Here is a 14133-nt window from a genome sequence, read left to right on the forward strand (position 1 = left end):
GATGGATGGGTGGGTGGATGGATAGGTGGGTGTGAATGGATAGGGAGATGAATGGATGGATGGAGGGATGGATACTGGATAGATGGATAGATGGATGTATGGATGGGTGGGTGTATAGATGAGTGGATAGGTAGATGGGTAGATGAATGGATGGGTGGACAGATGAATAAATGGATATATAGATGGGTGGGTGGATAGATGGGTGAATGTGTGGATGGTGGATGGATGGGTGTATGAATTAATGGATAGATGGGCAAAATGGGTGAGCGGCTAGATGGATTCCCTGCTAGGTAGTCTCCCAGCCTTTGCTGTGCACATCCACAGTAATGAGAAGCTAACTGCCTCTCCAGGTATGCTTTTCCAGTATAGGAGAGCTCAGATAGTTAGAAAGGTCTTCTTCATAATTAACTAACATTCACCTCCCTAAAATTTCCATCACAGTCCCATGTTCCACTATCTTCTCCACAACAACCTTACAGGTATCTGGTGATTGTGATCAAGTGAACACAAAATATCTAAAATCCAGGCTAAGCAGCCTTGGGCAGATGACACAGAGCTTCACAGTCCATGGTGGGGATTAGGGTTTTACCAAAGAATTCTCAGGTTCTTCTTCAGAGGTATGGCTTAGGGCGCTGTATTAGTTTTCTAAGGCTGGTGTAGCAAAGTATTACCAAACGGATGGCTTAAAACAATAGAAATTTATTCTCTCACAAATCTGGAAGCCAGAAATCCAAAATCAAGGTGTCAGAAGGGCTGGTCCCTTCTGAGGGCTCTGAGGAATAATCCGTTCCCGGCTTTTCTCCCAGCCTCTAGTGGATTCCAGCAATCCTTGGTGTTCCTTAGCTGTGGCTGCCTCATTTCAATTGCTGCCCCATCTTCACATGGAATTCTTCCTGTGTGTCTGTGTCCGAAGTCCCCTCTTCTTCTGAAGACACCAGTTACATTGGAGTAAGGCCAACCCTAACCAACTCCCCTTAGCTGGATCACACCTGCAAAGACTCTACTGCCAAACAATGTCCCATTCACTGCTACCAGGGCTTAGGATTTCACCAGATCTTCTTGGTGATACATAATTCAACCCGCATCAGCACCCTTGAAGGACTACAGTCCTCCTCATCAAAGGCTGTACAAGCAGAGACGGGGTGGCCTTCTATTAGGCATGCCAGGAAGAATATTTCTGCACTGGCTGAGAATTAGGCCAGATGACCTTTAAGATCCTTTGCAGCATCAAGATTCTATTTTCCCAGGAAGGTGAAACTCACTTTATACTCAAAGTTAGCTATTAGCTGAGGACCTGGGAAAACGCTATTTCCCATAAAAGGGGTGAAGGCCCGGTAAAGTCTTTTCCCTTGGAGAGAACAAAGGCACTAGGTAAAAAGTAAGGAAATCTGAACAAAGTAGGAACTGTAGCTCACATAATAATGTCCCGGTACTGGCTCGCCGGCCGTAACAAAGGTCGAATGCTAGTGGGGGCTGGGAATAGCAGTGGACACCGGGTGGGGCATGTGGGAACTCTCTGAATTACCTTCTCAAGTTTTCTGTAAATCTAGAACTGCACTAAAAAATCCAGTGGGGCAAAGGCAATATATGTAACCTAAACATTTGTACCCCCATAATACGCTGAAATAAAAATAAATAAATAGTCTTTTAAATAAGCAAAACGCAGACCTGGCCTCCACAACCGTGCCAGGGAGAAACAGGCCCCCCCTCCCTGCCCCACTCTCCAGCACAGAGACGCCAAGAACTCGGAGCTCAGGCAGGGACCGGAAACAAGAGGCTGGCACAGCAGAGAAGGGGCGAGGGGCTGGCCTCAGACCAGAGCCCAGGGACGCCCTGCCACAGAGATGCCATTTGCAAGGAGACAGGGGACTCTGGGAAGCCCCTCTTTGGCAGAAGAAGTAGGGCACACACGTGAACGCCCCCAGGTTCCGAGCCCACACTGCCAGAGCGGGCCTCTCACGGGCGATGTCTCTCTGCTGCACTCACAGCCTTGGGTTTCAAACTTGGTAGGGAGTTCCCGAGACTCTGCCCGCCTGCCCTCTTCCGTGTGCCCAAGCGTCCCCTCCAGTCCTTGGTGGGCAGAGCAGGACAAGCTGGGGCTGAGGGCGTGACGGCTGGTGTGGCTGGGGATCTGCTTGTTCCCAGATCCCGCACTGTGCCCGGAGCTGGACCCCGCCCCCCGGGGAGGCAAGCTTGACTGGCGGGCTTGGAGTCACGTCCAGAGGCTCAGAGGCCCCCACCCCGCCCCGTGCCACGTCGGCCCCTCTGGCTACAGCAGAGCAGAGTAGCGAGTGGGGGACATGGGGAGAGAAGCCCTGAGCACCACAGGCCTTCAACGGGAGCACATCCACCCTGGATGCTGATTTTCGCTGTTAATTCAGCCATGATGGGGCGCATCCCTCCACTCTGGGGCATTCTTTACATACTATTGTTTGGGGGGTTCTGTGGACACTCTGGTGAGCCTTGTCATTTGGCTCAATGTGAAATGAGAAATTAGGGAAGAGAGTGAAGTTTCAGCTTAGTGTACATCTTGACCTCAAAGTTAAATTAACTAACGCCCCATTTTGCCTCTTTCAGAACCTCCGAGGGTCAAAAGCTGACCTGCTCACAGCCCCTAGAGGATGATCTGTGTTTGCTGCCTCCTGCCACACCCTGCAGAGGACAGACTCCACCATCAGGCCCAGCAGCTTGAAGAAGAAAACTTGGGGGACTATTAGGGACAGTCTTCATTCCCCATCTGCAGGCTTCTAAAAAGGGGAAGGGCCTCCACTCACGCCCCAAAGGGAGCCCCCGTGGAGCCAAGGCTTTGGGTTTGTCCCTCTCCACCCTTCCCCTCCCGCAGGTAGCAGGCGGCCCCGTCTCAGCTCCCTCCTGCACTCTGCCTGCTCCAGTGCCACCCAGTCACCCTCTTAACACAGCAGCTCCCAGCCCCTGCTTGACTGTTCTACATCCACCTGTCACCTCCTGATGTCTTCTCTGCATTTCTGCCCTTCAACGACAGACAGCTTGATGAGCTCAGGGCTTCGTTTTGGCCCCTGCTGTATCCCTGAATTTTGGAACAGTGCTTGGCAGCTGGCGGTGCTTGGTTAAGTGTCTAGGATATGGATAAAGCCTGAAGCCTAAATCCACATGGCCTCATGGATCAGGGAGTCTGACACCTTCCCTCCTCCTCCCCGTGGCCTGGCAGAGCCCTCATCTTCCTGGTGAAGCCCCCCCTGGTCTCCTCAGGCAGAGCTGGAGCCCTCCCTGCAGCATTCTGTCTGCTCCCCCTGTACCCCACACCCAGCTTGCTGAAGCTGCCCAGGAGCCTATCTTCTCCCAAGAGCTGTGTTTCTGCAAGAGGTGGACCACTCCGGACCCATCTCCGCATCATGCGCCCGGCAAATGGCCCCGGACGCAGGCGATGCTCAGGGACACTGGCTTCACAAGGGCTGGGAAGGGGCAGCGGCAGCCCTGACTGTCTCTTCTCAGCTCACGCCTGCATCATCACCCATCTCACCACCCTGCCTGACAGCACACGGACTAGAGCTGGCTCCCCTGCACCAAAATCCAGCGGCAACTCTGGGATCTCGGGATGCAATCCGCCCCGAGTCAGACCACCGTGATCAGGAAGGAATATCTCTCCAGAGAGGTCTGTGCACCTCAGCATCAACTCAATGTCTTGGACAGTCTTGTGTTTACAAAAAAAAAAACCACAACAAAAAACAGCAAAGCAAAGACTTAAGAAGTAAATCTCATCTCCCCTCTTCCAAGGCTGACAGACCAGAATCAGAGTCCAATGCCCACCCCAGTGGTCCAGGCCCCACAGTCTGGCCAACCCCCCTCCACCCTCCTGCCACAGCTTCTCACCAGCCACAGACCAACAACCCCGGATAGGTAACACAATGTCCCTGGCTGTCCCCCGCTCCCCCGTGACTGACCACACACCTAACCTCCAGCCTTCGAATCTCTCTGCAAAAGGGAGCCCTAGAAGAGGTTCCCAGGGCACCAAGCTCACTTCCTCCACGGAGCTCATCAGCGTGTGTCGCTACAGGCCTTGCCATGTCATTCCCTGATTGACAGCCAACTCCTCCCCCAGACTGTAAGCTCCGGGGCCAGGGCCCTGCCCGTTTGGGCTTCCGAGTGTATTTCCAGCCCCCACCTGCTGGACGCTGAGTAGCCCCATGACGGGCTCAGGCAGAGCTGTGAACAAGACACCAGGAGTCACTGGGCAGCTGCTGCCCACTTCTGCAAAATCCTTACAGATGAGCCCAAGAACAAAACTGTGGGGCTCAGTGGGCAGAGCAGAGCCCAGAGCTAAATGAAGGGAAAGAGGCACACCCTTGCCATGAGCCAGGCACCCTTCTCAGCTACGAGCGATGTACAATCATTGAGGCCTCACCCCATGGGGCGGCACCATCACTGGCCCCTGTTCAGATGGGGACACCGAGGCACAGGGACATCCCGGAATGTGCTCAAGGTTATCCGGTGATTAAGTGGCAGAGCCGAGAGTTGGCGACGTGGAATTACACTCAAGCTGTCCAGCACCAAGCCAAGGCCGACTCCTCTGCTTACCAGACAAGGAAACATTAAGAGCCTCTAACACAGGAAAGACGAGCAACCTCGTGCCCCTCAAGCAAAGTGCAGATTAGAGTTCCAGGCAGGTGCCACTGAGTCCTAGCAGCCTGACGCAGGTAACAAAGTCAACAGCCCCTCTGACTACGAGGGGCTCTCACGCTCTGCGGACTCTAACTTGGTTCAGCCTATATGACAACATCTGTCCCCAAAATACACATTAATGCGGCAATGCCACTTGGAAGAACTCGTGCTGCAGATAACCTAGCACACGTGCGTGAAGATGTGCGGGGACGCGCACCACGGCGTTGTCCCAGACAGCAAGCCGCTGGGGACAAACACGTCCCCATCAACAGGGCTGGAGCTTGAGGGGTGGGCGCTGGTGGTTAAACGACGCTCTGAGCCTTGCGGCAGGAGGCTGTGGAGCACAGTGGTTACGGGTGTGAGCTCCGGACTCAGACTGCCTGGGCGCACACCTGTTCTCTTGTGACCTTGGGCAAGTGACTTCCACTCTCCACACTTTAGCTTCCTCATCTGTAAACAGCACTTAGCTCAGAGGTTGCTTTTAGAATTAAACAGTCTTATGCACATTAAATTCTCAAAACATTCAGTAATCATTCATACTATCGGAATATCAGGCAGCCACTTAAAAAAGCAAAGTAGCTCTGTAAATATTGATAAGAATTAGAACACCACAAAACGCCACCCACAAAATCAAGTTTTGTCACATAGGCTGAATCCAATTTCAACTGCCAACTCTGGCTCTGCCACGTATTCACCAGATAAACAGTCACTAAGGTAGTTGTAAAGTGGGAAAAAGGGAGCAAAACACTGTGTAAGGTAGGCTATCATTCTGTGTTTAAGAAAAGTGTGTGTATATAAAGCCACAGACAATCTCCAAAGGGTAACGGGCCTCGGTAATAGATCGTCTTTGGGGGTGACAAGCCAAGGGGGATGAGAGGAAAACGTGATTTCATGGGATGGCCTTTGTGGTGTTCTAATTCTTTGCAATGTTCATTACTTACTGCTCAAAAATTAATTGCGTATTTAAAGAGACAGAAAGAAAAAAGAAAACACTGGTGTTATCAGAGTCAGAGACTACGCATGTCCCTTCACCAGGACAGAATGAGTCTCTGGGGTGCTTTTGGCAACCTGTCTTTTGGCTGCTGTCTGTGGGCTGGTGCCAGACCAACAGTGGGGACCAAGGCAGCGTGGCACCCCAGGGAAGGATCCCAAAAGTCTGCTAGAAAAGACCCCCAGCACAGTTAGCCCTACCCCCACCAGCACGCATGACGTCCTGTTTGTGACTGGTGTCGACCCGGTTGGCGTGGACTAACAGCAACGGCCCAGGGCTGCGGAGGGGCCGTGCGCTCGTCCCCTCTCCTTGCGCTCCCCACGTGCAGCAGCTCTGCAAGCAGAACTGACCCCCGACTGGGGGAAGGTGCCCTGCACGAGCGGACCAGCAACCAGCGGCTGCGAGCAGGAGTTCCCGCAGTCGGCCTAACTGCGGTGCGCGCCACAGCTCGCCATGCCCGCAGAGGAAGGCGGCCCCCTGCAGTGAGTGATCCTAGCGATGGGGGACGGTCCGGTGGGAGGGGTCGCGTGGGAAGGCATGCCTGAGCTGTGTCTTATTAAATATTTCCCAGCTGTCTCAGAGCTCAGGTGGGGGGAGATGGGACCCCTTTATTAGCCCCCTGGACACTCCCAACAGTGGGGGTCATTCCTTTTGTTTCCAAGGACACCCAGAGGACAAATGAACTTCATGGTCTTAAAGGAGTGTGCGGCAGGTGAGATACTACGCCAGAGAGGACACCGTGTCATCCCACAAAGGCTAAGTGGACCAGACGTTAATCAGGGCACTGGCAGGGGCGCGACGGCGGGGCGGGTGCTGCCACAGCAATGCCCACTGCCCTGCTGTGTTACCGCACCGGACTTCTCTGGCCTGCGCCGTCTCCCCGCAGACGGTGGGCGGCGTGGGCTCCTTGCTTTTCCTGGCTTCCTCCCCAGGACCCGGCCCGAGGGGAGCTCAGTAGACTCTCACCGAAACGATGGAAGGTGTCTGTCACGCACAGATCTCTGCAAGAAAGCCTCACCTTGCTGGGAAGACGACAGCGAGAGTTGCCGTGGTAACCAGGGAGCTGTGCCCTCTGCTCCACTCTTCAGAGACCCCTTCTCATACCCCACAAAACCCCGCTGCAGCTTGTCAGTTCCGCCCGGGCACCCACCGCCTCGCGGGGAGCTCAGAAGCAGGAACAGGCTAAAGACAGGGCTGCTGTCCGCGCCACCAGCTTCTGCAGCAAGGGACGTGTGCTGGCTATTTGGTGCTCCAGGGGACTCTGAAATGGATGCTTCCAGAAAGGCAGGAGTGACCCAGCCACGGGCTATCTGCCTCAGAGGAGGGACCTGAGGGTCTATGAGGACAGGACGCTCATTCCGAGACTAAGGCCTCTTCCCTGATGCCACCTGTGTGTCCAGCCTCCTGAAGTTGCTCCTCTCACGTCAGTCCCCCTGCTGAGAATGCCCCCACGCACTTCCTGACAATGTTTTAACGGCCCTTCAAGACCTACCACAAAGATGCTTTCTGGCCAGGCACAGGGGCTCACGCCTATAATCCCAGCACTATGGGAGGCTGAGGCAGGAGCCTCAGTGAGCTATAATTGTGCCACTGCTCTCCAGCCTGGGCCACCAGACCTGTGCTACGGCAGGACACAGGGAAACAGACATGCAACCTGAGCGTCACAAACCACCTGCACAGCTCTTGTTGAAGTCCCTACTGCACTTCACGGCACCTGTGTGTGCTACATGCTTAATCCACACTGGAAGAAAAGTTAAAGGAAGAAAAAGGAGGGGAGGGAGGAAGTGGGGGAGGAAGGGAGGGAGGCAGGGAAGGAAGAGGAAAGCAGGGAAATGGGGAAAGAAGGAAAGACAGAGTTTCAAAATAGGTTGGGACCTGGGAGGGAGAGAGAGGGGCCTTGCACAACCCCCCACCACCCCACAAGAATCTCCACTGGAATATCTTAGTACAGGGCACAAAGTGAAACCATTCCATTTCGTGAGTATCTCCGGACACCAGCCAAGGGTAAGGAATCACTTTGGTCCCATTCAGACCCAGGACAGTGGAGGGCAGTGGGCGAGCTGCTGTCCCATCACGGAGCAGCGCTGCCCCCTTGCACCTGGACCCCCCACTCTCTTCTCCAGTCTCCCGTAACCCGAGGCGAACCTCCGCCATGGCCCGCCGGCAGCCAGGACGCACCGGAGGGCGCCCCAGCCTCAGAGCCAGAAGACTCGGTGTGAGCCATGGACCCATGGCTGTTAATGGAGAGGTGGCCACTTCCAGCTCGCCCCTGTCTGAAGAGAATCCCCAGGAACATTCCAGAAACCATCTGTGACACACTCATTGAGCCTGTCAACCCACTGGTGCCTCCTTTCACTTCTTCTTGAGGCCCCTCAAGTCCCCACTTCCTTCCTCATCCTCTTGGAGTTTGTGACCACTCCACTCACAGGCTCCCAGGCCCCAGCTCCTGGTGCCCGCACACGTGGCCCCATACGGAAAAGGCCTTTGCAGATGGGTTAAGTGGGGAGGTCACGCTGGATTATCCGGTGGGCCCTAAGTCCAGTCGCGAGTCTTTCTAACGGGGAGGCAGAAGGAGATTCGGCATCTGCAGTAAGAGAGGCGTGGAGGCGGGGACTGGCGCGGCCAGTGGAGCAGCGACGCCCGCGAGCACCCAGAGGGAGCGCGGCCCCGCCCACGCCTTGACCGCAGCCTGATGAACCTGATCTTGGACATCTAGACCACAGAACTGTGAGAAAACAAGTTTCTGTTGTTTTAAGCCACCAAGGTTGTGGGAATTTGTTAAAGTAGCCACAGAAAACTATTAAAAATACTATTAACTCCCTGCCCTCTCCCACTCACTTGGAAACGCCCTCTGGGCCAGCTCTGGTCCTGCACCTGGATGAGGCCAGCGCTGTATCCCTGTTTTACAGAAAAGGCAACAGGAGTCACCAGTGTGGCCAGTGGCAGAGCTGGGACTCCAACCCAGCGCCTGGCTGCTCAGCCCAAACTCTAACCACTGGGCTCTACGCCCGGCATCAGCAGCCTCTGCACCTCCACCTGGACCAGCAGGGGAGGAAGCCCCTCATCCAGGCACGAGGCCACCAGCCTCACGCGGGCACTCCACGCTGCCCGGAAATGCTTCTGGGTTTCTCTGGAAAGCTAGTTCCCCACTCTGTCAAGACTGCTCCATACCTCTCTGCACGCCTACCCTTGCTCCCCTGACGTCCTCACCTCGCAGTTCGTTGAGAAGCCTCAGACAGGTGGGTCCTATGTCCCCACTGCCCATCCACACACCTGCCTGCACCTGTGCAGACCCCCTGCCTTCCGTCTGCGATGGATGAAGCCCCAGCTCCTGTCCCACATTTCCTCCCAGCAGATCTTGCTCTGCGAGACACCCTTGGAGGAACCCAGGCAGCCTGTGAGACCACGTCACATCTGGGAACATGCTGTGTTGTCATCGGGTTTGAGGGAAGCTGCACCTTCTCCTAATCTTTGCTACCAAAGTAACTTATTGCCTCCAAGTTTATCTGCTGGTGACTTTCCATTAAGCCTAGCACTGTGTGGTGGCACCTACTATGTGCCAGGCACAGTTTGAGGCACTGGGGACAAATTGGTGAGCAGGACAGAACTTGCTGCCTAGGTCAGTGACACAGAATACAACAGCGTCCGTCACCAGCTCTCAGCTTCACGACCATCCCTAGAGGGGCCTCCCCGAGGACCCTCAGCACAGCACCGTGCTCCTCGGTGGCTCCTGCCACAGCGCAGAGCTGCAGCCGAAGTGCACCTGCTCACACTGTGCCGCCTGCACTCCGCGAGGACAGGAACCAAGACTCTTGCTCGCCAGCGTCCAGCCCGGGCTGCCACGGTGCTCGGCACAGAATGGCCCTCAGAAAGAACCTGCTGGAATAATCACTCAATTTATTACTTTTCTAAAAGTACCTCGCGCATGAATGAGCAACCCAATGAAAGAACGAATGAACAGAAGAGCCTTGGGCGAGCTGTTTAATTTCTCTGGGCTTCAGGTTCTTAGAGACGCGGAACAAAATCACGTCTCTGCAGCATGTTCGTAAAGAATGAAAAGGATGAAGTTATAAAAATATACCATGTGGTTGGCACAGAGAAACTACTCAGTACACATTGACACGCTCAACTCAATAAATACTACTGAACATTTACTTTGTACAAAACACAATTTGGTGACTGTTTAGAGGCAATGTCGGTAGCAGCTAGAGAGAGTGAAAAGCTTCTTCTAACAGAAGAAACACACAGGCCTGGGCTTTTTTTTTTTTTTTTTCCCTTATTTTCTTTGCCTCTCTGGGAAATCTAAGCTCAGTCTTTTAAAAAAGCTATTCTGTCAATAGAATAGTGGATTTAAACACACTCAAGCCTGGGCCAAATCCATTACTACCTGTGTGACCCTAGGCAAAAACCAATAAACCTTTCTGAGCCTCACCTTCCTGGTCTACCGTGTGGAGTTGCTGTGAGAATTAAGTGAGATCCCAGCCGGGAGGTGCCCCAGGAGCTCCGGGACCAGCCCTCCCCGCCCGCCCCTCCTTCTCCAGTCCCAGCCGTGCGGGGCTGAGCTGCCTCCACCATCGCCACGGTCCGGGGCCTGAAAAAATTGAAGAAAACATTCCTTCCTCAAATCCGCCCCGAAAGAGGCAGCCTGTAAATTAGCGAGCAAGCCAAGGAAATGCTCTTCATCAAAAACAAATCCAAGAGACCGCAAAGTGATGGCTCTGAGGGGTCTTAAAAGGAGGTGACAGTCAAGTCACCTAATGGCATATTTAGAACCCCAGCTAAACCTCACGTAAGAAATACAAACAGGATAAACGATTTGCTCGAGAAAAATGTTATTTTTAGTGGAGAGAATCACAGATTTCCATGCATACTAAGCCCCTGGCATTCTGAGTGACATTTTCTTTCTGGGAGCTCCTAAGCTTGACTATACATCAAGATGGAAAAGTAATTGACAATGATAGGATTAAAAAAAAAAAAAAAGACCGGGTTCCTAAAACTATTGTCCAACCACAATGCCGAAAACAGAAGCAGCGTTCAATAAATGTGGAACGCTGGGATGAGGAGGGAGGGTGGGCAGCTGGCAGAGAGGAAGAGAGGCATGAACTTGGCCCCCAGGCTGAGCACTCCCAGGCCACGCTTGATAATCAAATTAAATGCTCTTCAGGCAAAATAAGACAGGCTCCAAGAAGAAAGAAACATAAAATGCCAGAGCTACTGAGTGATGTACGAGAATGAAATCTTTGTAAACATCAATATCCCTGTTTCATTCAAGTACTAGGACCAGCAAATTTTAGCAGCTGTTTATAATTTCATACAATGTAAGAATGAAGGAAGCCTGGGCCTCTTAGACTCCACCACTTTTTGAATCAAAAACAAAGACCAATTACTCTGGTTGGAAGGTTATAGACTACCACGTGCTTGCAAATTAAATATCCAGGTGTTGGTTACACAAACAGAATCATTTCACTCTGCTTTTCATCTTCATGCTCTGCAAGAAAACTTTCAGCTAGAAAACGCTTTGATAACTACCGGCTCATACCACTTAATATAACAGGTGACATTTATGGGTCTCTCCCCACTGCCTGTCCACCACCTCCCACCCTCAGACGGGGGCGCAAATTTTAATTTGTCATCCTTGGCATTCTGATCAGGGAAGTAAGCTAAATGAAGCATTGCATCTGAATGGCCGCACAAAGCCTAATTAACCAAGCACCCAGAAATGGGTGAACGAGGCCTGATTCTCACTCAGCCCTGCCCTTGCAAGGCTCCAGGCCTGGCTCTTCATAAGCTGCTCGGAGGAAGGAGCACCCTTTCAAGCAGGAAGACAGTCCCTCTCCACCGAGCACACTCACTGAGCTCACAAAGAGCATGACTCAGGCACAACCGAGCTTTCTCTCGGGCCAGTAAGCAGTCACTCCCGAAAAGGACAAGGCCGAGCCGTTCCAGGTTCCCTCTGGGATCCCCCTCTATGCACCACAGGACACTGTACCCTGGATCCAGGGAGACGGGATCAGGCAGCTGCTCAATTTTGCTTCCAGCATTCCCACGTTCAGCACTGTCTCCAGCGCCTGAGAGAGACCCAAGGAAGTGCTAATCGTCCCGAACAGATGAAGTCTCTTCAGTGTCTGCTAATCTGCGCAGGCTCAGGGGCCACTGTCGCCGTGAGGATGTTTTGCTGCTGGGTTATGGTCTCCCCATTTGAGAGATGAGGAAGCTGAGGCTCAGGGAGTTTTTGTAAGACACAATGTGCCCGAGACTAAATGGTGAGCAAGCTGAAGTCCTGTTCCTCACTCACCAGAGGTGTGACTATGAATAATCCTCTTAACACCTGGCTGAGCCTCAGATTCCTCAACCATCAAACACTGGGAATAAGATGCATTACCAAAGAGCACTGCTGTGAGGACCAAATTGAATAGGGTGTGTGGAAGAGACTGCACATTTTTAAATGACACAAATATAAACATAGGGTATTATACACAAAAATAAGGCACTGTAGTTTATCAGCATCATGATGACTCCAAATCCATAGAAATTCTTCCCTGGTGGGCGGTGAGCTATGCATCTCGAGTCCAGAACCAGAAAGTTTTCCTATAAATGGAATCCAACGTGAGGGCTTTCCGTGTGGCCTCCTTACTAATAATCAGCAGTCTAACAAGAAAGCAAAGAAGCTAAAAATAAAAATAATCAGATATAACCAAGTAAGAATCTGATCTGGAAGAAATGAAGATCAGCTTTGAATGATATCAACCTCTGATTGTATTAAAGTAATCCATAATTACAATCCTAGCTGCTTGAAAGAAGATAACATCACCCTAGTCCTCAAACTATCTTTCGGTTTTCAAATACAATGTCTGGTACATAATCAAAAATATCCAGGTACACGAGGAGACAAGAAAATAAGATAAAAAACTACAAGGAACAACAGATAAAAGACACAGGATGGGGGTACAGATGAAGTTTTCATACAGAGACTGTAAAATAATTACGCTTAATGTGTTTGAGACTAAATAAAGATAAGATTGAGACTTTGGCAGACAACTGGAAACTGAAAAAAATATATATATAAAGACGTCATCTGTAAATATCTGTTGAAAGGGAAGAAGAAAAGGCCACACTGACGATGGTCAATCATCAGACTGTGCCCCCCGCCCCGTGCCTGACCTGCAGAAATCTCGGGCAATGGAGCACCCCGATTAAGAGCTTGGACGCTGGAGCAGACGGCCTGCTTTGAAACCTCACTCTGCCACTTACCAGCGTGTGCCACTAGGCGCGTTACTTAACCTCTCTCAAGGCCTCATCCACAAAGTGGTAGGAACAATACCTGCTAATACTTCACAGGGTTGTTAAGGGGATCACATGCGCTAGTTTTGTAAAGTTTTAAATGGCCTCTGGCACCATGTTCTATTGCACGTAGGCAGCACAACATCAGTGTTCGTTAAATAAATGAAATCAACTCAGCAAACAGCCACATCACACGGTCTGGCCTCTCTCCAGCTGCTGCTTCTCCATTTCCCACGTTCGACACCCAATTCATACCTCGCCACACTCAGCTACTCACCCTTCACCAAACGTGTCACGCTCCTTTCTCACCTTTGCACCTGCCCTTTCTTCCCTCCCGTCTGAAAGCCTTTCCTTGATCAATCCCCTGGGAAAGCTCCTCCACAAGCTTCACAAATGAGTTAAATGTCACCTCCTCTAGGAAGCATTTCTGATTACCTCTCAGCAGTAATTACTTCCTCTTCTGTGCTCAGCCAGCCCCGGTCTTCCCCCTTAGCATGGCGCTCACCAAACTTCACAGTCACTTCTGTTTACCTGTCTCTCTTCCCGGCTAGATCAGACTGCCTTCAAGCAGGAAGGATGTCTTACCACACATCTCTTTTCCTAGATGCCAAGCCTTGTGTGCGATGCACAGTGGCTGTTCTGCTATGACCACTCGGGGACAGATGAACACGTGACTGAACGCATGCGTGAGATGCACTCAGTGCTTGTTCTCACGCCATGGTAGTTGAAACACGGTCACATCCATGGAAAGGGAATGGGATTGAGAATTCTTACTCTTCCAAGGCTTGCAGCATGCTCCCCAAGTCCTCGGAAGATAGGATGTCCACCATCTGGTCGTTAAGGGAAAGGTCCTCGTTCACGCCATCCGCCGAGGTGAACAGCAAGGGTTCGGCCTTGCTCTCGTGATGCCTGACCTGCAGGAAAATCGCAGAAACAACAACTCAGCGTGCGTTCTTGTGAAGGCCACGTGCCAGGAGGGCAGGAGGCGAGGCAGGGGAGCCACAGTCAGGGAACCTGACCGGCCCCACCACAGGGGAGCAGATGAACTCAGAAGAACCAGTGCACTTCCCTGAGCCTCCATTTTCTCGCCAAAGAAATGGGTTCACAATTCCAGTAGCTCTGCACAGGGGTATTGTGTGGATAAAATGAAGCAATGGATGAATACAGGCCTTTTCAACCTGTAAAGACCTATCAAAATATTTCACTATCTTAATCGCCACGAT

The 14133-nt window shown here is 52.1% G+C and overlaps 1 protein-coding gene across 1 annotated transcript in view; it reads right to left on the reverse strand.

The window, feature by feature from the left end:
• Positions 1 to 14133, reverse strand: part of EVC2 (EvC ciliary complex subunit 2) — a 128466-nt gene that overhangs the window by 72748 nt on the left and 41585 nt on the right. Inside the window, exon 9 of the mRNA XM_069495558.1 lies at positions 13685 to 13824. Within this exon, the coding sequence (XP_069351659.1) occupies positions 13685 to 13824 (140 nt within the window). The remainder of the gene's footprint in view (positions 1 to 13684; positions 13825 to 14133) is intronic.

This window comes from Eulemur rufifrons, chromosome 20 (genome assembly GCF_041146395.1).
Source record: "Eulemur rufifrons isolate Redbay chromosome 20, OSU_ERuf_1, whole genome shotgun sequence".
NCBI lineage: Eukaryota > Metazoa > Chordata > Mammalia > Primates > Lemuridae > Eulemur > Eulemur rufifrons.